Below are 26,323 nucleotides of genomic sequence, written 5' to 3' on the forward strand. Positions count from 1 at the left end.
CCCGGCAAGTAAATGATTTTAATATATACTAGCTGTGGAGCCTAGGACACCAGACGGAAGTGCAAATAAGGTTTGATTCTTCCTAGTACAGGTAGGGGACATGGCTTACGCCACATGTCCCCAGGCCTTATCTAGAACCTAATGGCTCCAAAGTAGGTAAGTCAAACAGTTTTTAAAAGTCAAAGAGGCAGTTTATTACCTTAAAGCATTTAGCAAACCTAATATCTGACCTAATTTAGACCAAATGTTTCGACCAAATGTCTAAATTTTGAAGACATTTTTATTTTACCAATAATCTTTAAAATTGTCTTTATTTCCAAAAGATTACTAAAGTCACATGAACAAAAAGCATTAAAGCTTCTATTTTTCTGACAAAATATTTGATTTAAGCCCTTATTTTTACTCCCAATTGTTCAGAGCTCTTTCATATATAAACATCACACAGACAGATATAAATATACAGAGAAAAGAAGATCCAGTAGTTGTCAAGATTTTCATTTGTCAATAATTGGATTTCTGGCTTCAGGGTGGAGCCCTTGGAGGAATAGGGTGAGGAAAGCTTGCAATTTTCAGGGCCTAATAAGCAGGCACAGCTGGAAGGCAAAAACAGATCCCCAAAATTAAGGGTCCCATTTTTATATCACATCCTGGACCCCCAAAAAGAGGGAAACACTATGGAAGAAGGCATTTTATTGCATTACATTTTATTGCAAGGCAACCCAAAGCCAATCGGCCCATTTTCTAATCAGCCCATCCACATGGGAGTCTCATCTGTCAGTGGAAGGTGGGGATGTTTGCATACCTTCCAGATGGCCAAGCATGCTTCTCTAATCCAAGCATACAAAGAGCCAAGTATCCCTCCATATCAGCCAATATCCCTTAAAGTTGCTATACACCAAGGCTGAAACCTTTCCCATAATGCAAAGTAATTTCTGATACCCCCAAAAGTAAAAAAAAAAAAAAGGTCAAGTAACATAATGTAAAACCAAACAGAGCCTTAGATTTTGAGAGAGATCTATCCACTTTCAATTCCTGGGGTTCCATGAGGAAAACAGGTTTTTTCCAGAATGGAGTCTGTGGTGCCACTTCTGTTTTTCCCCAGGAGTCCCAAGCTGTTTGAAATTCTTAGGTTCTCTCATGTGGGCATCAAGAGCAGCAAGAAGACAAAATGGAGAAAAATAATTCCGTCAACTGAGAAGAAAAACCTTTTTCAGAAAAACATGATTCAAGAAGAGGAAAAAGATAAAGGCCTTTTAAATATGTATAGCTTGGATATCCATTTTAATTAAGCTGATTTTAACGGTAGAGCTCTTTTATTTTTTTAAAAAAAACTTTTAAAATCTCTTATTCCAGACTCCAGCCAGGAGAGCCAATATTTTTGGCTTTTGAATTCTACCACAGGTAACCTCCCAGTGAAATTAATAAGTTTTAACTAAGGTTATAACTTAACCATGGATGCATAAGGTGTCTCAAAGAGACAGTAAACAGTTTCTTTATTTATAAGATTCAGAATCTACCCAAAGGTAATTCAGAGAAATAAAAAATTAAGACAGGAAATCAGAAGCAGTCCATGGGGGAAATAATAAATGGCAAAAAGTTACACAAATAACAAACCAGAAAGGACTGATTTCCTAAGCAAAGAATTGAACCTAGGCTGCCACTGTCAAAAAACAAAGCCTTAGCTACGGAGCTACAACATTAAGCAGTTTCTACTGTTCTTCCCAAAAGAGGCCTAGAGTAGCCAATTTTGAGCTTGCAAAGGCTTTAAACTGCTTGAGATAAATTTTAGGGCTGGCTATGACATGAACCACAAAATCCTTGTCCTCTGGATGGCAGAGACTAAAATAAAGTATCCCCACATGGTCACATGGTTAAGATTTTAAGGACATAAAACAACATGAGAAACCTCATCCGGTATTGGTTTCAGGGGCCTGCAGCAAAGTTTGTAACTGACAAGCCTGCCAGGCTGGCTTGAAAAGTAGGCATTTAGGGGTCCCCAGCCCACGGTCTATCCTGTGGCACTGCCTCTCCATTACAGAGAGACAAATTCTTAGCACAAAATACACCAGATTTGCTGCAGCCTAATAAGACTAGTCTCACAAATCCTTTTTTTTCTATTAATCAAACCTTTGCAGAAGAGACAAACAATGATGTTTACCATTTACACACACACACACACACACACACACACACACACACACGAGAGAGAGAGAGAGAGAGAGAGAGAGAGAGAGAGAGACCAACTGACCAGAAACCTGGCTGGTAAGAAATTCTTACCCTTTTTGCCAGCATACCAGGTACCAGGTTTCTGGGCTCCCTTTCTCTGCAACTTTCAGAAGAACAGAGCAGCTTTTGATGACCCTGCTCACTGCACCATAGCTGTGGGGACCAAGCCCCATTACAAAAGAAAATGATCACTTTCTGTTTTATGGAACCATAGGCAAAAGCTTTCTAGTTTTGCAAGATGCTGCCCGTTAGGCTGCATGAGGAACCGAATTAACATTTTCCATCCCAGCCTAAGCAAAATACGCATAACAAAACAGACACTAGTCACCTCATTCCACACCCAATATTGACCTAACAAGGCTGAAACTTTCTCCCCAGTGGAGAGAAAGTCATCTTTGATCCACTTAAGGTGAGGAGGGATGACCTCTAACCAGGAATTCAATGAGTGGTCTTCGGGCAAGATGAAGAGTGGAGAATCACTGAGTCAGGCCTGTTGAGCTTTCGTCAGGGCTCACCGAATGCGATTACACTTACAGGGGGTTCTTCAAGTTAGGCCTGCTGGACTGTGGTCAGCAGTTTCTTCAGAGATCCGTTCCACATATACAAACACACACAACAAAAACCGGATGGACACAAGGCCTTCCAAATCAAGATCCCTTGCCAAGAATTCCAAAAGTATTCCTTCCAAACCAACCTCCTATTCTCCATCTGAGAACTCTTCCCAAAATCTTCCTGATTGAGGAGAAATCTCCAGAACCAAGACTCTTCTTACTCATTAGGGAGGGCCAGCTGAGACCTTGAAGGAGCCAAACCTATCAGGAGAAGGGAGGAGGTGTTGGCAACTCCTAGAATACTCACCAAATCAGACACCCCATAATGGGGCTACAGCTACAGACACTCAATGATTGGGCTACAGACAGCAACACACCCTGCGATACGGCTCGTTACAGACACCCTGTGGTGGAGCTACAGACAGACATCCTACCATGGGGCTACAGTTATGAAATGTCTCCGCAGGACTATTTCTCTATTGCAATTAAATTCATGCACATTGGGCTGGCAGTGACCTGCCAGTAGAGACAGTGCCAGAGTCAGCCCCTAATCCAAGAGAACTATGTGGCTGCTCGGGCTGGCCTCTGGATCCATCAAAGGAGAGGGGCTACCGAACCACGGGCAGGTAGCCACAAAGGCAATCCCAGACCAGCCCCCAAATTTGTAACCACCCAACGGGCTCACCTTGCCCACTGCCTAGACAGAGCCGATTGATCAAGACGGGAATTGCAATAGAGAAAGAGTAATTCACATAGAGCCAGCCGTGTGGGAGACCAGAGTTTTTTTTATTACTAAAATCAGAGAATTTGGGGATCTGAATTTTTAAGCATAATTCTGTGGGTAGGGGGGGACAGTGCATTAGGAGTTCTGATTGGTCAGGTCAGAGATGAAATCATAGGGAGTTGAAACTGTCCTCTTGCACTGAGTCAATTCCTGGGTTGGGGCCACAAGACCAGATGAGTCAGTTTATTGATCTGAGTGGTGCTGGCTGATCCATCGAGTCCAGGGTCTGTAAAATATCTCAAGCATTGATCTTAGGTCTTACAATACTGATGTTATCCCCAGGAGCAATTTGGAAAAATTTAGAATCTTGCAGCCTCCAGCTGCATGACTCCTAAACCATGATTTCTAATCTTGTGGCTAATTTGTTAGTCCTGCAAAGGCAGTTTAGTCACCAGGCAGGAAGGGGGTTTGTTTTGGGAAAGGGCTGTTATTGTCTTTGTTTCAAAGCTAAACTATAAGTTCCTCCTGAAGTTAGTTCGGCCTATACCCAGGAATGAACAAGGACAGCTTGGAGGTTAGAAGCAAGATGGAGTCAGGTACATCAGATCTCTTTTCACTGTAATAATTGTCTCAGTTATAATTTTTGCAAAGGTGGTTTCAGTGGCAGTATATAATGTTTAAGAAATATGGTTTAGGAATCAAAGCGAGTTCAGATATGGGCGTGGCCGTCTACTGGCTGTAGGACTCTGGGAATTTTACCTAAAATATGTTAGTCTTAACTTCCTCATATGTAGAATGGGAATAATAATATTATTTACCTCATAGGTTATTTTGAGAATTTAGTGACATAACACAGGAAGTGTTCAGTACAGTGATTTCAGATAGGAAACACTCAATATATACTGTATTACTCAAGTTTTGATAACCATTTAAAATTCCATGTGTGGAGCCCATATGTATATAGAAGCTTGCTCAACTGCTATGGCGTAGGGACTGTAACACAATTTGTAAAACTTATTCATGACTACTCTGAAGGCTGACCATTCACAAGGAACTGTAACACTCACCGCGAAGGTCTGCAGCTTCACTCCTGAAGCCAGCGAGCCCACGAACCCACCAGAAGGAAGAAACTCCGAACACATCCATACATCAGAAGGAACAAACTCCGGACACGCCGCCTTTAGAACTGTAACACTCACCGCGAGGGTCCGCGGCTTCATTCTTGAAGTCAGTGAGACCAAGAACCCACCAATTCCGGACACACTATGAGAACAATGCCTTCTTTTGGAATACCTCCTAAAGGACCTGCCTGAGGCTGTTCCATGGTTAATGCTTTTGGTTTTGTTTTTAATGTAAGTAGAAGGAGTACACCCTAAAATAATTTTTTTTTTTTTTTGAGACAGAGTCTCGCTCTGTGGTCCAGGCTGGAGTGCAGTGGCATGATCGCGGCTCACTACAACCTCCACCTCCCGGGTTCAAGCAATTATCCTGCCTCAGCCTTCTGAGTAGTTGGGACTACAGGTGCCCACCACCATGCCTGGCTAAGTTTTATATTTAAGTAGAGACAGTGTTTCACTTCGTTGGCCAGGTTAGTCTTGAACTGCTGACCTCAAGTGGTCCGCCCATCTCGGCCTCCCAAAGTGCTGGGATTACAGGCGTGAGCCACCGCACACCTGGCTAAAATAATGATTACAAGTATTGTAAATACATAAACCAGTAACATAGTTGTTTACTATCATTATCCAGTATTATATACTGTACATTATTGTACATGCTCTGCTTCGATATAATTGGCAGCGCAGGTTTGTTTACACCAAATCACCACAAACACGTGAGTAATGAAGAGCACTATGACATTATGATGTCTACAAAATTACTAGGCAATGGGATTTTTTCAGCTCCATTATAATCTACGGGACTACTGTAGTATATACAGTTTATCATTGACTGAGATGTCCTACTTCCGTGGCACATGAGTGTAGCAGGTGCATGGCCACACAGCTAGCAAGAGTTTCAACCAGGTTTGTCAACAGCAATCACTCAGCCTAGAAAAGCTTTTCTGGTCTCTTTTTTTATCCTAAGGTAAAAACATATAAATACTTTGTAGAGGATTTTTTCTTTGTCAAATCCCCACTTTTGGGAAGAACTATTTGCTAGATGATGTCCTAATGGAATCCACTTTCCAGGTTGTTTCTAAAAGCATTTTTGGTTAAAAAATGATGCTACTACTATGATATTAATGAAATTTGCTCAGGAAGACAAACTCAGGCTACACAACAGCCTTCTCAACCCTTTTGGTTTGGAGTTTTGGGGCTGGCTTTGGAGCTCTGTGGAAGGCCTGATACAGAGAAAGGTCTAGTTTAAAGGGCTGAGAGAAGCAACTTCTGGTTTGTTCCTTGTTGGAAATTCTCTCTTTTAGATCCATTCCAAGTTCAGGAGAACCTTATGACTATGCAAATATACAAGAGATCCCTCGCCAACCGAAGACCTTTCTAAATTCTTAAATTAGAAAATACCCAATAACATATTGTGAATTGGGGGGTTCTTGGTCTGACTTCAAGAATGAAGCCACGGACCCTCGTGGTGAGTGTTAACAGTTCTTAAACATGGTGTGTCCGGAGTTTGTTCGTTCCTCCCGTCCAGAGTTGTTTGTCCCTCCTGATGGGTTCATGGTCTTGCTGGCTTCAGGAGTGAAGCTGCAGACCTTCGCAGTGAGTGTTACAGCTCATAAAGGTGGCATGGACCCAAAGAGTGAGCAGCAGCAAGATTTATTGTGAAGAGTGAAAGAACAAAGCTTCCACAGCGTGGAATGGGACTCCACTGCATTGCCACTGCTGGCTCGGGCAGCCTGCTTTTATTCTCTAATCTGACCCCACCCACATTCTGCTGATTGGCCCATTTTACAGAGAGCTGATTGGTCCGTTTTGACAGGGTGCTGATTAGTGGGTTTACAAACCTTGAGCTAGACACAGAGTGCTGATTGGTGCATTTACAATCCTTTAGCTAGACACAAAAGTTCTCCAAGTCCTCACTAGATTAGCTAGACACAGAGCATTGATTGGTGCATTTACAAACCTTGAGCTAGACACAAAGTGCTGATTGGTGCATTTACAAGCCTTTAGCTAGACATAAAAGTTCTCCAAGTCCCCACCCCAACTCAGGAGCCCAGCTGGCTTCACCTAGTGGATCCTGCTGCAGGTGGAGCTGCCCGCCAGTCCCGCGTCACACTCCTGTACTCCTCAACTGTTGGACGGTCATGGGACCGGGTGCTGTGGAGCAGGGGGTGGTGCCCGTTGAGGAAGCTCGAGGCTCAGGCTGCATGGGAGCCCACCGGGGGTTGGGGGGCTCCAGCATGGCAGGCTGCAGGTCCCAAGCCCTGCCCCGCAGGGAGGTGGCTGAGGCCAGGCGAGAATTTGAGCACAGTGCTGGTGGGCCGGCAGTGATGGGGGACCCGCTGCACCCTCTGCAGCTGCTGGCCCGGGTGCTAAGCCCCTCACTGCCCGGGGTGGCAGCGCCAGCCAGCCGCTCTGAGTGTGGGGCCCACCGAGCCCGTGCCCACCAGGAACTCGTGCTGGCTCTCAAGCACCATGCGCAGCCCCAGTTCCCACCCACACCTCACCCTCCATACCTCCCTGCAAGCAGAGGGAGCCCGCTCCGGCCTTGGCCAGCCCAGAGAGGGGCTCCCACAGTGCAGCGGTGGGCTGAAGGGCTCCTGAAGTGTGGCCAGAGTGGACGCTGAGGCGGAGGAGGCGCTGAGAGTGAGTGAGGGCTGCTAGCATGGGCTGCTAGCATGTTGTCACCTCTCAATATCACTTATCCTAGGCTGGGCTCAGTGGCTCACACCTGTAATCCCACCACTTTGGGAGGCCAAGGCAGGTGGATCTCAAGGTCAGGGGTTCAAGACCAGCCTGACCAACATGGTGAAACCCGGTCTCTACTAAAAATACCAGCTAATTTACTGGGCGTAGTGGTGTGCACCTGTAATCCCAGCTGCTCAGGAGGCTGAGGCAGGAGAATCACTTGAACCCAGGAGGCAGAGGTTGCAGTGAGCTGAGATTGCGCCATTGCACTCCAGCCTAGGTGACAGAGTGAGACTCCGTCTCAGAAAAAAAAAGGCATATCATCTATTCTGTCAAACACACTACTAAGTATGTAGGTGGAGAATTACAGATAAGCATTAGCATTTCCAGGTTGTATATATCAAAGAATAGGTTTTTACTTTATTTCCAAACATCAATCTGTATGTGACTGCAAGGACAGAATTTAAAGTCCTGTTGAAACACAGATGCTGTGCAGTTAGACAGGGGCTGTCACTAGCTGGGAGCTACCTCCTGACCACATAGCCTTATAGCTTTTAGAGTGCAAATTGGTGCTTACGTCTGCATTTTTCCAATTTGCTGCAGGGAACCGGTGCTGATCTTGAAAACAATACAGATTATTCCTTTTATTTATTTATTTATATTTTATTTCTGCAGATTTATGGGGTACATGTGAAATTTTCTAGTAAGAGTATTCCTTTTAAATTGTGTTTCAGCTGAAGTAATATACATCAAGGATTTTTTGGTCACTAAACTTAAATTCTCAAATGCTAAGGGTCTGTTATAAGTTCTGAGGGAGGGTAATAGGTCAATTCATAAACATCTACCAATAGAAAATTATAAATGAGCTTTTCAGCTGCCTGGGGGGCTGGTGCTCACTAGTTAATTTGAATAAAAAGGGAGGGAAATGAAAGAGGAAAAGCCAGGTTGAAAGCAAGAGGTGCTTTTTCAGGGATGCGGTGGCTCACGCTTGTAATCCCAGCACTTTGGGAGGCCGAGGCGGGCGGATCACGAGGTCAGGAGATCGAGACCACGGTGAAACCCCGTCTCTACTAAAAATACAAAAAAATTAGCCGGGCGTGGTGGCGGGCGCCTGTAGTCCCAGCTACTCGGAGAGGCTGAGACAGGAGAATGGCGTGAACCCGGGAGGCGGAGCTTGCAGTGAGCCGAGATTGCGCCACTGCACTCCAGCCTGGGCGACAGAGCAAGACTCCGTCTCAAAAAAAAAGAAAAAAAAAGAAAAAAAAGAAGTGCTGAGGCCGGGCAAGGTGACTCACTCCTGTAATCCCAGCACTTTGGGAGGCTGAGGCGGGTGGATCATCTGAGGTCGGGAGTTCGAGACCAGCCTGACCAACATGGAGAAACCCTGTCTCTACTAAAAATACAAAATTAGCCGGGCGTAGTGGTGGGCACCTGTAATCCCAGCTACTCGGGAGGCTGAGGCAGGAAAACACTTGAACCCCGGAGGTGGAGGTTGCAGTGAGCCGAGATCGCACCATTGCACTCCAGCCTGGGAGCAAAACTCCATCTCAAAAAAAAAAAAAAAAAAGGTGCTGGGCCCAGCGGTTGCTCAGGTCTGTAATCCTAGCACTTTGGGAGGACAAGGCAGGCAGATCACTTGAGGTCAGGAATTCGAGACCAGCCTGGCCAATATGGTAAAACCTCGTCTCTACCAAAAATACAAAAATTAGCTGGGTGTGGTGGCAGGCACCTGTAATCCCAGCTACTCAGGAGGCTGACGCAGGAGAACTGTTTGAATCCGGCAGGCGGTGGTTGTAGTGAGCTCAGACCACGCCATTGCACTCCAGCCTGGGCAACAAGAGTGAAATTCCATTAAAAAAAAAAAAAAAGTGGTGGAGAAATTCCCAAAGTTGTGTGTGTGTATATGTGTGGAGATTGGGGGGCAGGCCAGGGGTAGAAGAAGAAAATAAGGAGAAAAAAGTTGAAGAAAATCTAGAATTTACAATTTAGCCAAAGGCTGGCCCTAGCCAAGACCTTTTCTTCAGACCTGATTAGTTTGCCCCAAACCTCACGAGCTCTTGAGTTCTGTACTCAAATGGGGGTGAGAAAGGGAAAGAAACCTCCGGAGTGGACCCATCTGGTGACAGTGGAGAGAGTGTAACATGCTCTGCAGGTGGGGCTGGTGTGTTGTGTTTTCTCTTTAGTCCCTCTTCTTTCTAAACCCAGGATCTTTCCATTCCTCCTTTCCCATTAGAAAAAATTAAAATGTCAAACCTCTAGGCAGTTGTATCATTGTTTCAGCTGCATGTGAATGGACTGATGGCATCTGCCGTGCAGCCCATTAAAATAAAGCTGCACTGTCTCTGATGTCTTCACTTGGGTCATAGAGCTGCTCACTGTTTAGGTTGTTTTTCTAGGTTTTGGAAACTTAGCTCCATGTTTCCTCCCCTTCTTAAATAAACCTGTTTTCTTTACCCATCCCAATTGAAGCATTTCCTTCCATTTTGCACACAGTCTCCCACATACTGCTTTAGGTAAGCCTCTTTATTCACCCCTCCTAACTCCCACCCCTTTTAGCACCAGTTTTTCACTTTCATTGAACAAGGCTACAGACATCCTCACCCCATGGGAAGGTGGCTGCCTGGACGGCAGTCCACCCAGCCTAACCCACATGCTGACAGCAGTGTCTTCCATTTCAAATATTTCTGCTTTATACCCTTGCCACCTGTTCAGAGCAGATGGGAAGCTGCCACGGCAAGGCCAGTGCTAAATGCCACTCAGGCACTCTGCAAACCAAAGCAGGGTGTTTGTTGTTGCATTATAATAATGGAACACAGGCTGCTTGCAGTCAGCCCCTGCAGTTGTTTTCATCAATAAATTCCTTCCAGTCAGCCCAGGTAGTTGGGCTGGATATTGAGAACAGGTGCATTCCATTGGGTTTCCGAGTGATTTTGGTGCCTGAGCTCGTATCTGCAGTGAGCACATGGGAACGGTGGGTGGTAGGAGGAGTGTTGCAGCATCAGAGTCTGATGACATGGAAGGCAACTGGTGCTGGCCTAATTCCCTGTGGTACAACCTGGGCTTTGGGGCCATCATGTCTTCATAATCATTTCGCCTCATGGCCCTTTGCCAAGTTTCCTTTTAAGCAATAGTTTGGTCTCATATGACCTTACTAGAGAATTTAACAGGGGTTCATTAGAAGATGTAAAAGCATAGAAATAACAGGGGTTTACACTGAAACCATATGGTATTTTATAGAGTGAGGTATTGTTGGCAAATGAGTAGAACAATGCATATTCTTTTGTTTCTATGTTTTGAAAAATTCTCCCCACAGTACACTATTGTGTCCTAAATACCGTGGCCCCTCAGATATTTGGCCAAACAGGCTTTCAGATTTTGGAAGACATGGAGCATGAGGTAAGTGCCTAGATCCTCAAACCACTTGCCTCCACCTGTGCTTCCAGGTGGACACTCTGGAGGTGATGCGGCATCCGGAAGAAACCACCAACATGAAGAGGCAAACTGTGGCTTCTTACTTCCGGGTATGGAGTCTTCTTGATCTCTATTCTGCCTACTTCCAGAAAGGACTGTCCAAGCCTTCTTATGAGATGCCTAGATAGAGTCAGTGAAACAAGGGCAAAGCACAGAGTCAAGAAAGATTGGTTTGGGGAAGTGGCGGAAGCAAGGAAGAAAGAGAACATTGGGCACACAATCCTGCCCATTAAATGACTGATTCTGTTAGCATTTGAGCTGCTTCTTGGTCTTAAAGCTACTAGAGGCAGCCACTTTTCTAGCATACTGAATAGTAAAGTAGTTAATAAAGTTCCAGAAGGTGGCTTATAAGTTCAGATACTGAGAGAATCTGTCTTAGCATTGACTTTATTTTCCTAGATTGAATTGGCCCATTGTAAAACCCACTTGTCTGAGCCCTATTATTTCCCATTTCTGCCATCCCTATTTCTGATACTTCATCTAGTTAAATGCCTCCTTCGGGTAAAAACATGGTCTCCAGAAGGGCTCTGTTAAATGCACATTATATAGCAAAGATAAGACATATACACCCTTGCAGCGATTTGCACAGATTTGTTTGTCTTCAAATTATAAAGCATTAGAGTTGGAAGGCCCTTAAAGACTGGGAGCTAAGGTCCAGATAGTTTTACAGTAGAAATACTGTTAGGCCGAGAGCATTGGCTCACACCTATAGTCCCAGCATTTTGGGAGGCTGAGGCAGGCGCATCACCTGAGGTCAAGAGTTAAGAGACGAGCCTGGCCAACATGGTGAAACCCCGTCTCTACTAAAAATGCAAAAATTAGGTGTGATGGCAGGTGCCTGTAGTCCCAGCTACTTGGGAGGCTGAGGCAGGAGAATCACTTGAACCTGGGAGGTAGAGGTTGCAGTCAGCTGAGATTGCGCCATTGCAGGCCTGGGTGACAAAGTGAGACTCCGTCTCAAAAAAAAAAAATGCTGTTAGATCAAATTTAGAACTGATCTCAGGGATAGCAGAATGAGGTAGTAAGATAGGGTTGGCACAGGAAAGGGCTTGGCAGGTATGAGAGGTCAGGTGGGTGGGAAGCTGGAAGAGCCAGGAAGGCTGAAGGGCGGGGCTTGGGAGCCAGCACTCTGGATAGAAGGCTCCATGGAAAGCTAGCAGGTGCAGGGATCTAAAACGCAGAAGTCCAGCCTAGCCAATTGTGCTTCAGAGGCAGGCTAGAATTGGGCTCAGGGTATGAATTGCAGGGGCCCCAGACCTTCAAATCCAGTATTCCATCCATTCAGTGAGTCGTGCTATAGCATCTGTGACAGGTGGGCCCCTTCCTCATCATTCTGATGTTTCGTTATTTATAATTGCTACTTATTTCTTATATTGAGACACACCTGGTCCTATACCCTTCAGTGGCTCTATCCTCATCTGTTAGTCCATTTTATGTTGCTATGAAGGAATACTTGAAACTGGATAATTTTTTTTTTCTTTTAAGACAGAGTCTCGCTCTGTCACCCAGGCTGGAGTTCAATGGCGCCATCTCGGTTCACTGCAACCTCCGCCTCCTGGGTTCAAGCAGTTCTCCTGCCTCAGCCTCCCATGTAGCTGGGACTACAGGCATGTGCCACCATGCCTGGCAAATTTTTTTGTATTTTTACTAGAGACGAGGCTTCACCATGTTGGCCAGTCCAGTCTCAAACTCCTGACCTTAGGTGATCCACCCACCTCGGCCTCCCGAAGTGCTAGGATTACAGGCATGAGCCACCATGCCCAGCCAAGACTGGGTAATTTATAAAGAAAAGAGGTTTATTTGGCTCACGGTTCTGCAGGCTGTACAAGCCTGGTGCCAGCATCTACTTGGCTTCCGGTGAGGCCTCAGGAAGCTTTTACTTATAGAGCAGGCATGTTACATGGCAAGAGAGAGAGGAATGGAGAGGGAACAAGACAGAGGGGGTATCCCAGACTCTTTTAAACACCCCAATTTTGCATGAACTAATAGAGTAAGAACTCACTCATTGCCATGAGGACAGCACCAAGCCATTCATGAGGAATCTGCCCCCATGACCCAAACACCTCCCACTGGGCCCATCTCCCACATTAGAGGTCACATTTCAGCATGAGATTTGGAGGAAACACACATCCAAACCGTATCATCCTCCTGGTAACCCTTGGTGTCTGTATTTGTTTTCCCACTGGATTTAGTGGCTCCATTTACTCTGTGAAGTGATCCTCAAGATCTTAGGGCCCCCCTATCAGCAGAAAAGCCTCTGGCTTATGGTTTTTCAGAAATATACCCATAACAACCAGTTTGGTGTTCTCAAAATACCCATTCACAATGCTAAACCTGAAAAATAAGTTACCTTGGTAAGCCAGGTAACACCAGTTTTGATCTGTAGGAGCAGTGACTATGAAATAATGGAACTGATTTCCTTTGGCTTCTAATAGCTTCTGATGGTGTGCCCAGAAGAGCTCTAGCAGTGGATGCCCCTGAGGAACAACTGAGGCCCCCCTTCACAAGCACCCCTCTGATTTTCTGTGTCCTTCCTCCCCTCTTGCTATGAGAGCCCTGTACCAGCTGCTTGGTATATGTTAGTTGATAGTCACCACAATCTTCTTTTTGCGTACTTCTCTCATTTTCTTTGCCTTGTTTTTGTATTTTTCTTTTCTGTCCCACTACCTTATTACCAATCGTATCTGTAGGATTTGCTTAGACTATCTGGTGGTTCTTAGGCTGAAGAAGCAATTAGCCCCTTCCTCAAAAGCTGGACATTTTAAATTACAGATACAGATTGTGGAACATCACCTTGGAATACCAGTGACACGCATTCTAGTTCTGGCAGTGGAATTACAGGTTAACCTAGAGCAGGTTCTTGGCTAAGTTTCTGCCGTATGGGATATTGCTTGGCACTAGGTGATATTTAAAGAATGTTTTTGAATCTGCAGGTGGCTATAAGTGCAACTTACATTATTATCTCCTATTGCTGATTTCATGTTCTTCCTCAAGAAGGTCTGTGGGCCTCAAACTGCTCTAGAGGCTTCTGCAGGCCTGTGTTGTAATTATCCATTGCGTTGGTGGTAACCTTGTTCCTTGTGCATTTTTCTCCCTGGTAGTATTCTCTGATGGACCTGCTCTCCAAAATGGTGGTTGGACAGCCCCACTTTGTGCGCTGCATTAAACCCAATGATGACCGAGAGGCCCTGCAGTTCTCTCGAGAGAGGGTGCTGGCCCAGCTCCGCTCCACAGGGATTCTGGAGACAGTCAGCATCCGCCGCCAGGGCTATTCCCACCGCATCCTCTTTGAAGAATTTGTGAAAAGGTCAGACCGTCATCTACGGGAATGCATTCTTACAAATGTAGCTCTACTCTGGCCATCCCTGTGTCCTAAGATTGTTCCTCCTTCCCGCTCTCCTCCAAACATGTAATTGGCTAGTTGCCATCTACCATTTACTTGCTTGAATGTTGCATTTTTATTGTGCTTCAACTAAACTGCAGTGATCCAGCAGCCAGGTTAGGCTTCCTTCTGATCACATTATTTTAAATGTCCGTATACGTTTATATGTTATAAATCCTTAGGTCTCAAGTTCTCCAGGTATTTTGTTGTTATGATGAAAGTATCCCTCCCTAAGTGGTCCCAGATTCTGGTGGATTTGAATGCACCCAAGCACCAGTTCTTCTTCCAGGTTCTGGCATGATACAATATGATAATTAACACTTATATAACACCTGAAGTATCGTAAGAGTACAGGACATTTTAGGGCACTATTCTAAAATGTATTATCTCATTTGATTTATAGAACAACCCTATAAGCTAGACTCTATTATTATCCTCATTTTACAAAACGTAAAGGTGAGAAAACTTGGGTATGAAAAGAAAGTAAGTGATTTTCCCATGGTCTTATGCTGGTCAATGTAGAGCCAGGATTTGAACCCAGGCAGTCCGGTTTCAGCATGCATGCTTTTAATCTCTTCAGTTCAGTGCATTCAATCAGTATTTATTGAAATAAATTGCATGGCACTTTTTTTTTGAGATGGAGTCTCGCTCTTTCACCCAGGCTGGAGTGCAGTGGCGCAATCTCGGCTCACTGCAGGCTCCACCCCCGGGGTTCACGCCATTCTCCTGCCTCAGCCTCCCGCGTAGCTGGGACTACAGGCGCCCGCCACCTCACCCGGCTAATTTTTTGTATTTTTAGTAGAGACGGGGTTTCACCGTGTTAGCCAGGATGGTCTTGATCTCCTGACCTCGTGATCCGTCCACCTCGGCCTCCCAAAGTGCTGGGATTACAGGCTTGAGCCGCCGTGCCCGGCCTGCATGGCACTTTCTTAACCCAGAAAGTGCCTTTGCCTGAGAATGAAATGCTGCTCTTTTCTGAACAACTGCCATAGAGATTATGTATGAATGTGATTACAAGTAGAATTTTCTGTGAAGAAATAAGGAAAACAATAACAAAAAAACACCTCTGGGAAGCACTGCTGTCTGAGGATGCCTGGAGAGGAATATTGAAATCCATTGTATGTCTGACAAAGACAAGGCAATCAAGAAAAAAAAAAATGCATTGTAGAATCTGCCTCACTCCTTAAGCCATCTTTAGTGTCTTTTTACCTCCACTCTGAAACATGTGCCCAAAGTCATTTTTTCCAACTTTTTCTCAGGAGAGGATGTGTCATAATTATGGTAGCTTGCTTTATCAAGTCTCCCAAACTCTGCTAAATTCCATGGAAAAGATAAGGCAAAAAATCTTCCTTGCAATGAGAGCTTTTAAATTAAAAATAAGAATGAAATGGCTTTTTTTTTTTAAGTGTCTTTGAGCTTCTTTTTTCCTCCTAAATTTGGAAGTGGAACAAGAAAAAAATTTAGCACATGAATTTGACTAGTCAAGTATTTTTTGTAACAATGTTTGAATACATAAAAATATTTAAGAAAACAGGTCAAATGCTGAACAGATTGGCACTTCTTTGTTCATAATCAGAAAGCCATTAGGCAAGTATGAACAGGAGTTTCAAAATGCCAGTAAATCTGAGGATATCAAAGATTTCTGAGCCAGCAAGTTAATTGGTATTTTGATCCTTTTGAACCACTTAACAAAATGGATGAGTTAGCAGTTTTCTCCCTTGATGTTATTCAACAAATAGGTACACTTCTTATCTTCCTGTTCAAGAGTGCTGTTTTGTAAACTCTTAGCAGGAAATATGCAGACAGGACAATCAAAGACAGGAAACAGAGCCATTCGAGGTTTATTAAATGGCGGTTAATAAAAGATAAAAACTAATTTAATGTTACTCTACATTTTTGTATTTTCTGGCATTCAGGACTGAAACCCTGAGTATACACCTGGTGGTGTTCTTGGGATCACGTTGTTGGGTTCCAGAAAGGGGAAAGACTTCCCCAGTTCCCAAATTACCCAAGTCTGCAGGCTTGGCCAAACCTAAAATACTTTCTTGCCCCTATTATCTTTGAGCTTTCTGGCAAAATGACTTGGAAGTGCCCTTCCTTATCCTCTACTCATGGAGCCTTTGAGGAAGAGGGTGTCCCCAACATCCTCTCATCAATAGGGCCAGGTGAATTGGAAGTCTTTATGTTCTTGACTAGGCATGAAAGAGGCCACCTGGAAATGCTGGAGCCACGCTGTTGAGGGAGGTCACAGAAAAGCAATCTAAGCACTTACTGTTTTTATGGTCAATGGATTCTGATGCATATAGTCTCTCAGAATGTCTACAGAGGGCAAACATATAACTGCATGTATTGGGATGTGTTCTCTCAAATGTCTAAAAAATAGGGCTGAGTCAGGCTGGGCGCAGTGGCTCACACCTGTAATCCCAGCACTTTGGGAGGCAGGCAGATCACCTGAGGTTAGGAGTTCGAGACCAGCCTGGCCAACATGATGAAATCCTGTCTTTACTAAAATACAAAAATTAGCTGGGTGTGGTGGCTACTTGGGAGGCTGAGACAGGAGAATCGCTTGAACCCAGGAGGCGGAGGTTGCAGTGAGCCAAGATCGTGCCACTGCACTCCAGCCAGGGCGACAGAGTGAGACTTCCTCTCAAAAAAATAAAGAATAGGCCTGAGTCTAATTGTTTGTTTATGAAGCTATTGTAGTAAATAATGCAGTTTAGTAAGGAGACCTGAATTCTAGTCTCCTTTGGTATATAACATCTGGAAAGTAACCCAATATTCTGTAAAAGATGTTTCCTCACCTGCACGACAAGAAGGCAGGAATACACAAAGCCCACATTCTAAAGATTTTCAAGGATTACTTGCAGATGCCTGGGGCTTACTTAGTTTCTAAGTCTTCCAGGGATTTTTGCCTTCCCAGTCGAGCTCACTGGATGAGAGACCTACATCTACCAGGCTGTGATGCGTAACGGTTGTTAACTGTTGAACAAAATGAAACTCTTCCCTTTTCTTTTTCATTGGCATCTTCCATTTCTTCTCATGATGGCGTGGAGAACCATGGTGTCTTGGTATCTCTTTCATCTCATTCTCCTTTTTGTTCCTCTGCTCTCTCTCTTCCAGAAACTAGAAGTCACCTTTGACTTCTCCTCACTTCCTTTAAGTAATCCATCACCAGGTCCAGTTGACTACCTGCTAAAGTTTCTCGAAAACATTCTCTTGGGAATCTCTCATCCCTTCTCCCATAGCTTTAGTCCAGGCCTTTTGTTATTAACAGCTCAATTTAGATATAATTCACATATGATAAAAGTCATCTTTTGAAAGTATACAATTCAGCTGGGCACCGTGGCTCACAGCTGTAACCCCAGCATTTTGGGAGGCCAAGGCGGGCAGATCACCTGAGATCAGGAGTTTGAGACCAGCCTGACCAACATGGAAAAACCCTGTCTCTACTAAAAATACAAAATTAGCTAGGTGTGGTGGTGCATGCCTGTAATCCCAGCTACTCGGGAGGCTGAAGCAGGAGAATCACTTGAACCCAGGAGGCAAAGGTCACGGTGAGCCGAGATTGTGCCATTGCACTCCAGCCTGGGCAACAAGAGCAAAACTCCATCTCAAAAAAAAAAAAAAAAAAAAAAAAGAAGGAAAGTATACAATTCAATGGTTTTTAATTAGTCACAGAGTTGTATAAACATCACCACCATCTAATCATAGAACATTTTGTTACCTAAAAAAAACCTCCAAACTCATTAGCCATTCTCCCCTTTCTCCTCACTCCCACCAGACTTAGGCAACCAATAATCTAACTTCCGTCTGTATGGATTTGTCTATTATTGACATTTCATGTAAATGGAATCATACAACGTGGCCTTTTGTGCCTGGCTTCTTTCACTTAGCATGTTTTCAGTGTTGGATGAAATAAATACTGGTACTATGTATCAGTATTTTATTTTTTTATAGGTGAATAATATCCCATTGTATGAATATATCACATTTTGCTTCCTTATTTATCAGAGGATGAACTTATGCATTGTTTCCACTATTTGGCTGTTATGAGTAATGCTGCTATGAATATTCATATGCAACTTTTAATGTGGACATACGTTTTCACTTCTTTGGGGTATATACCTACGAGTAGAATTTCTTGGTCATATGGTAACCCTCTGTTCCAAGTGGCTGCACAATTTAAATTACTATCACCAGTGTTATGAGAGTCCCAATTTTTCCACATACTCCCCACCACTTACTATTGTTTCTTTTTTATTTTAGTCATTCTAGTTGACGTGAAGTGGTATCTCATTGTAGTTTTGATTTGCGTTTCTCTAATGACTAATGATATTGAGCAGCTTTTCTGTGTTTCTTGGTTATGTGTATATCTTCTTTGGAGAAATGTTTATTCAAATCCTTTGCCCACTTTATATTGTTGATGTTTAAGTGTTCCAAATATTAGTCCCTTATCAGATAATTTGCAAATATTTTCTCTCTCTCTTTTTTTTAATGAGCTACTGGTCTCTTTGATATTTTCTCACTCCATGGGTTGTCTTTTTTTTTTTTTTGAGATGGAGTCTCACTCTGTCACCCAGGCTGGAGTGCGGTGGCACAGTCTCGGCTCACCGCAACCTCCGCCTCCCAGGTTCAAGCAATCTCATGCCTCAGCCTCTGGAGTAGCTGGAATTACAGGCATCTGCCACCATGCCCTGCTAATTTTTATATTTTTAGTAGAGATGGGGTTTCACCATGTTGGCCAGGCTGGTCTTGCACTCCTGACCTCATGTCGTCCGCCCACCTCGGCCTCCCAAAGTGCTGGGATTACAGGAGTGACCCACCGGGCCTGGCCTTGATTGTCTTCTTGATGGTGTCCTTTGAAGCACAAAATTTTTTAATTTTGATGAAGTTCAACTTATGTATGTTTTCTTTTGTTGCTCATACTTTTGGTATTCTGTCTAAGAAGCTATCACCTAATCCAGTGTGACAAAGATTTACTCCTATCATTATTCTAGGAGTTTTGTAGTTTTAGCTCTTATATTTTAGATCTATGGTCCATTTGGATTTAATTTTTTGTATGGTGTGAGGTAGAAGTCTAACATTATTCTTTTGTATGTGGATATCCAGCAGTTTCAACACCATTTTGTTGAAAATACTGTTATTTACCCCCATTGAATTGTCCTTGGATTCTTGTTGAAAATCACTTGACCATAAATTTAAGGGTTTATTTCTGGACTCTCTATTCTATTCTTTTCTCTATATCTTTTCTGGGCCTTTTAAAACTTTTTTTGCTCACCCTCTAGCCAGTTTTCTAAGTGGGCTTCCTGCCTATTTCATTCTCCAAAGAGACAGCAGGATAGAATTTGTTAGAATTCCTATCTGAGCATATTGCTTCCTTGATTAAAGTGACCATCCAGGCCCCCGTTGGGTGAGCTGCAGTGCTCTGGCCTGGTGTAGGAGAGCCCACCTGATTCGGCCCCTCCTTACTTTCCTAGTCTCTTCTCTCATTTCCCACATCTCAGATCACACTCTAGCCAAAACTGAATTACTTGGTGTTCCCTAACCACCCCAGGCTGTTCTATTCTTTTGTGCTTTGCTCAGGCTATGTTGACTAAATCTCCCTTCTCCAAGCTCTTAGTCTGCTGTCTTAGCCAAGCTAACTCCTGCTCATTCCTTAGGTCTTTGACCGGGCATTAACTTTTCTGTGATACCCTCCTTGACTTCCCCGGGCTGGGTTAGGGTCTCTTTTGATGAGCTTCTTTAGTAGCACTTACTACATTGTAGAGCAATTATCTACCTCTCATCTCAACCTTAACTACCTGGGAGGCAGAGATATTTTTCAGCTCACTTTATTTTTATTTTTATTTTTTTGAGACAGGGTCTCACTCTGTCACCCAGGCTAGAATGCAGTGGCACAGTGTTGGCTCACTGCAACCCCTACCCGCTGGGTTCAAGCAATCCTCCCACCTTAGCCTCCCAAGTAGCTGGGCCACAGGCGTGCACCACCATGCCTGGCTTATTTTTTATATTTTTAGTAGCTATGAGGTCTCACCATGTTGCCCGGGCTGGTTTTGAACTCCTGAGCTCAAGCAATCTGCCTGCCTTGGCCTCACAAACTGCTGGGATTATAGGCGTGAGCCACCATGCCTGACCTTCCGCTCACTTTATGTCTGTATTGTCCAATGCAGTGCCTGGCACAAATTCGGTGTTGAATAAGTATTTGTTGAGTTGAATCAAACTCTTACCTCTTCTTTTTCATCACTATTTTCTTTTTTTCTTTTTCTTTTTTTTTTTTTTTTGAGATGGGGTCTCGCTCTGTCACCCAGGCTGGAGCGTAGTGGCGTCATCTCGGCTCACTGCAAGCTCCGCCTCCTGGATTCATGCCATTCTCCTGCCTCAGCCTCCCAAGTAGCTGGGACTACAGGCACCTGCCACCACGCCCAGCTGATTTTTTTGTATTTTTTTTTAGTAGAGATGGGGTTTCACCGTGTTAGCCAGGATGGTCTCGATCTCCTGACCTTGTGATCTGCCTGCTTCGGCCTCCCAAAGTGCTGGGATTACAGGCGTGAGCCACCGCGCCCGGCTGTTTCGTCACTATTTTCTTTTACCATCCCTTGACTCACCCTTTGATCCTTGCTCTTTGAAATATATGACAGATATCTAGAAATGGCTTTGTTGAGGTTAAGTTTTACTTGTACTGTAATGTACAACCTAGATTGATAGAATGTAAGATTTCAGTTAAGTCAAAGTAGCTCTTTATCAATAAAAGGTAAGAAACCTAAATAAGTTGATTTAGGATAAGGCTCTAACCCAGTTTGATAATGCTATTATTAGAAGTTAATACACTGAAAGGCTTACTTTAAACAAATTTGCCTCCCTTCTCTCTATAACAAAAAATGATTTTTTTTTCGAAATCCAAAGAAATAAGCTTAACAGGATAAGGAAGACTCTCTCGTTTTCCAGCTTCTTCTCTCTCATCTCCCCAGCTCTCAGCTCATACTCCAGAAAAAAAGAAACCACTTGGAGCTTCCTAACACAGCATACCTACATTTTATGAAAGCACCGTTCTGTGAAAGCAGGCTGCTTACTTGGTATGTTAGGAACCTCTCAGTAACAAGTAACTGAAACTCAAACTGGTTGAAGCAACAATTAAAAGGGGATGACATATTGGCTTATGAAATTAGGAAGTCCAAAGACATGTCTGGATCCAGGCAATCAAACAGTTTTACCAAGCCAGTGTCTTTTCGTATATCAGTTTTCTTTTTCCCTTTTTTGAGTTTCTGATAAGGAGCCAGGTTAACTCTCCTTACATGTTGGCAAAGATGGTCCCTGGATGCTCCTATAGAAAGCATTCTATAGGCTTAGCAACATTAGCAGCAAGAGAGTTTCTGAGAGTTGTCATGCAAGGAACTCTCTGATTGTCTGAGCCTGGATCACATGCCCACCCTTGAGCCAATTACTGTGCCCAGGGGTATGATCGGCAGGGTCTTTGGTCCCAACTGCCAGGGATGGAGTCAACCCCACTTGAACCATGGCCTAATGGACTCTGTTAAAGGAAGGAGAGAGAGGGATGGATAGGCTAAAACGATAGGCATCCATGGCCAGACACAGTGGCTGACACCTGTAATCCCAGCACTTTGGGAGGCCAAGGTGGGTGGATCACCTGAGGTCGGATGTTCAAGACCAGCCTGACCAACATGGAGAAACCCCGTCTCTACAAAAACAAAAACAAAAACAAAATAAGCCAGGCGTGGTGGCACATACCTGTAATCCCAGCTACTTGGGAGGCTGAGGCAGGAGAATCACTTGAACCTGGGAAGTGGAGGTTGCGGTGAGCCAAGATCACCCCATTGCACTCCAGGCTGGGCGACAAGAGTGAAACTCTGTCTCAAAAAAAAAAAAAAGATAGGCATCCATTACCCTTAGTTTTGACTATTCTGTGTCCTAGAATAAATGACAACAGTTCAGAAGGTTCACCTTAGCCCAGGTATCTACATATAGGAGCCCTTTAATTTAGAATTTCGTAGGAACAAAAATTTTGTTGACAATAACCGAATGTTAACTTTGGAATAAGAACTAAATATATATAGTTACTATCGTTTTCACTTAAGAATGGTCATCTTGTTTGGTTTAAACATGACTTCACATAGCATAGCATACAGTGGGTTATTGAAAATAGTTTCCAGCTCCACTTCACTAAGGGATTAGAGAAAAATCAGTCTATTCTGGCCCAGTTTGAATTCATCTTCTTGCATTTGACACAGTTCTCTGACTCACCCATGATGTTCTTGTCCCACCTAGGACTCAGCATAGAAGTGCTGCAGTCACTATGTCACTTCCCTTTTGCAGGGTCTCTTCTCCTAGCCTCTATTTGTGTTTTGTTTGTTTGAGATAGGGCCCTGCTCTGTTGCCTAGGCTGGAGTGCAGTGGCATGATCATGGTTCACTGCAGCTTTGAACTCCTGAGCTCAAGCAATTCTCCTGCCTCAGCCTACAAGCAACCAAAGACTACATGTGCGAACCACCATGCCTGGCTAATTTTTTAATTTTTTGTAGAGACAGGATCTCATTATGTTGCCTAAGCTGTTCTTAGACTCCTGGGCTCAAGCTATCTATCCTCCCACCTTGGCCTCCCAAAGTGCTGGGATTACAGGTGTGAGCCACCACGTCCAGCTTATTCTCTCCTTTTGACTGTTTCCTGCCATACTTTCAGAATACTAATCAATCTTTCAGCTGAATTTTTGCTTACACTTTGTGCCTTGCTAACTCTAGTCTCTGTTTACCTTATGTGATCCTTTATACTGCCACCAGAGTTACGTTTATAAAAATATCAAGATGATCATGTCACTCTCAGGAATAAACTTCTGTGCCTCTTCTTCGTTGTCTATAGTACGAGGTCTAAAGCCTTTAGCTCAGCAAAGTGAGGAGGCCAAAGCAATTCCATCTTGGACGTTAACTTGCCATGTTAACTTCTGCTTAACCCGAGTTCCAGCAATGCCTCTAAGATTTTTATTTTATTTACTGTTTCTTCTGCAAGAGCATCTACTTACCATAAATCCTGCCCTTAGGTCAGAACAACCTTGACCATAAATCTTGCCCTTAGGCAGATTTACACAGCACTCTTGCTGTTCCCTGGGAGGTTGACTTTGGTTATCCTACACGTTCCTTTCCTTTCGAAACGGGAGTGTTCCCTGTCCCCCCTCACAGGACATGCGACAAGGGTGTGGCTCGTCTGTTTGGTCACCACCACTGCTGAAACCACCTGCGGGAAGGGGAGCACGTGGATGGACACGTGCAGGAGCTGGGACAAGCGTTTTGGGTTCCAGCCCCACTCCCCAGGCAGTGTCTAGGGGTGGGGTATCTGCAACTCCCAAAGCCCAAGTGGGCATGTTACAGTGTGCTCTTTCAGCTTTGCTGTCCACAGATGGCTTAAGTGTTAACCAGCTCAGTGGACCCTCTGCCTTTTCCCAAGGGTAGTGGGCCAGTGTGATAGCTTTCTGTATCCCAAGCTCTTGTCTTGCGTCCCAGAAGAATCAGGTCATACGTGGGCTTGAAGGATGAATGCAGGGGTTTGATCGAGTGGTGGAAGTGGCTCTCAGTGGGATGGATGGGGAGCTGGAATGGGGATGGAATGGGAAGATGATCTTCCTCTGGAGTTTGGCTGTCCAGTGGCCAGACTCCTCTCCAACTACCCCTAGCAGAACTCCTCTAGGACTTCAGATACTCCTTCTATTCTCTCTTTCTCTGCCATGCTGTTGTGCCATGGTTTGCTTGTCTCCTCGTCCGCTCTGGAGCCTGGGGTTTGTGGTTTGTATGGGTCCAAAATAGGGGATGTGGTGGGCCCAAAGGCAATTTTTTGGGTGCAAAAACAGGAATACCTGTCCTTATTTCGGGCCACGGGTATTCAGACTTGAGGGTGGGACCGTTGCCGGGGAACCGTCCTCTTCTACCAAGTATTTCCCTGTCTCCTGTTCATATCACTTTCCTATGATATATAAGCACTGGGTTGGAGGGTTAATGGCCCAGGGATCCTCCATCTTGTCCCACTGCCATCCTAGACAGAGACATGGCTTTTGTTCATAAATCTCTATTAAATGTTTCTTTCTTTCTAAGGAACTGGATATGTCAGCCTCTTTCTTTGGCCTCTCAACTTCCTTGGACTTTTGGGGGTAGGTTTGCCTAGGCCTGCGTACCGCAGAGCACAAAGCTTTCCATAACTGGTCTCAACTGACTATTCTCATTTTTCCCCAACATTCTCCCTCACACAGCCTAGACTGCTGTCAGCCTGAACTGGGGCCCTCCAGCCCCAGGCGTGGTGGTCAGCCTTTGTGCATTCCCTTCACTGATGGAAAGTCTCTTCATCTGGTAGTTTTCTCTTCACCTTTCAATCCCCAGCCCAGGCACCTTCTCTATGAAGCCTGTCTGGACTCTGCCAAACTAGTTGTTGCTCCATCCTCTGTGCTGCCACAACTGGATGTTGATATCTCTGTATTAGAACCTATAGTCTTATTTTTATCCTAACATGTCTGTCTGCCCCACAAGACTGTGAACTTTTACAGGGATGGAGTGGACCTTACTCATTTTTTTATCCCTAGCACTTCACATGTTATGGTATCTGGCTCATGGTGTGTGTCCAGTGTTTCCTGAATGAAGGACTCTATTAATCAGGAATACATTTGACTGTGAATAGCAAATAAACGTTCTTAGTGGCTTAAGCCAGAGTTTCTCAACCTCTGTGTTGTTGACATTTTGGACCAGATAATTCTTTGTTGTGAGCTGTCCTGTGCCTTATAAGATGTTTAGTAGCCTCTTTCTAGATTCTACATACTAGATACCAACACCTCCACCCCCAGCAGTTGTGACAATCAAAAGTATCTCTAGATGTTGTCAAATGTCTCCTGAGGGGGAGGGGGGAAATTACCCAAGATGAGAACCACTGGCAGATAGGTTTGTTTATTTCTTCTCACATAAAAAAGAAGTTGAGAGGTAAGCTGTTTCTAGCATTAGTTCAGCTGTTCAGCAATGTCATCAGAGACCCGGACACCTTCTGACCTTCTTTCATCCCTTTTGGCTATCTTTAGTGTGTGGGTTGGCTTATAGTGTCATAGTCACAAGATGGCTACTGCCCCTTCAACCATCATGTCTGCATTTAAGGCAGGAAAAAAGGAGCAGGATGAATGGCTAAGGCAGCCACGTCTCCATCATTTTTTATCAGGAAAGAAAAAATTTTTTCAGAAGCCATTTTACATATACCTCATTGACCTGACCTGGGTCCCATGACCATTCCTAGCTTCGGGGAGAGGCTTAGAAAGTGGAGAACAGGACTGGGGCACATTGTCACCCAGTAAAAAACTGGTGTTCATTTAGCCAGGGAGAAATGAGTGTGGAAATGGGGGAGGCAGTTAGTCATGTTTCTGTCAGAGAAGAAATCTAATATTTATTAATTGAATGAGGGAGTGATTGAAAGAATAGGGGCTGAATGAATATTAAATAAATATTTCGAGTTCCTTACAATCCATTCATTTCTTACTCCTTGCTACCTTATTTAAGAGTCAGAAAGTGCAGAAGTGCCTGACTAGAAGCAGGCAAGATCCTGGGAATCTTCTAATTCTATGGCCATGGAGAAGGTATGTGGGGTGTTATTATACACACACACGCACACACACACAGGTTTTTTTTTTTTTTTTGAGATGGAGTCTCACTCTGTCACCCAGGCTGGAGTACAGTAATGTGATCTCAGCTCACTACAACCTCTGCCTCCCGGGTTCAAGTGATTCTCCTGCCTCAGCCTCCCTGAGTAGCTGGGACTACAGGCAAGCACCACCACACCCAGCTAATTTTTTGTATTTTTAGTAGAGGTGGGGTTTCACCATGTTGGCCAGGCTGATCTCGAACTCCTGACCTCAGGTGATCTGGGAGGCCTTGGCCTCCCAAAATGTTGAGATTACAGGTGTGAGCCACCATGCCCAGCCCATATATAGGTTTTACATATACACACACACACACACACACACACACACACATATATTAAACCTATATATATGGCCGGGCACGGTGGCTCAAGCTTGTAATCCCAGCACTTTGGGAGGCCGAGGGGGGCGAATCACGAGGTCAGGAGATCGAGACCACAGTGAAACCCCGTCTCTACTAAAAATACAAAAAAAAAAAACTAGCCGGGCGTCATGGTG

At 44.3% G+C, this 26,323-nt stretch overlaps 1 protein-coding gene across 2 annotated transcripts in view; it reads left to right on the forward strand.

Moving 5' to 3' along the window:
* MYO3B (myosin IIIB) overlaps positions 1-26,323 on the forward strand; it is a 503,395-nt gene that overhangs the window by 293,398 nt on the left and 183,674 nt on the right. For both annotated transcript variants that reach the window (XM_003254238.4, XM_003254240.4), the window contains exons 24-25: positions 10,745-10,822; positions 13,874-14,079. In XM_003254238.4, the coding sequence (XP_003254286.2) occupies positions 10,745-10,822; positions 13,874-14,079 (284 nt within the window). The remainder of the gene's footprint in view (positions 1-10,744; positions 10,823-13,873; positions 14,080-26,323) is intronic.

Source organism: Nomascus leucogenys, chromosome 22a, assembly GCF_006542625.1.
Source record: "Nomascus leucogenys isolate Asia chromosome 22a, Asia_NLE_v1, whole genome shotgun sequence".
In the NCBI taxonomy this organism is placed as follows: domain Eukaryota; kingdom Metazoa; phylum Chordata; class Mammalia; order Primates; family Hylobatidae; genus Nomascus; species Nomascus leucogenys.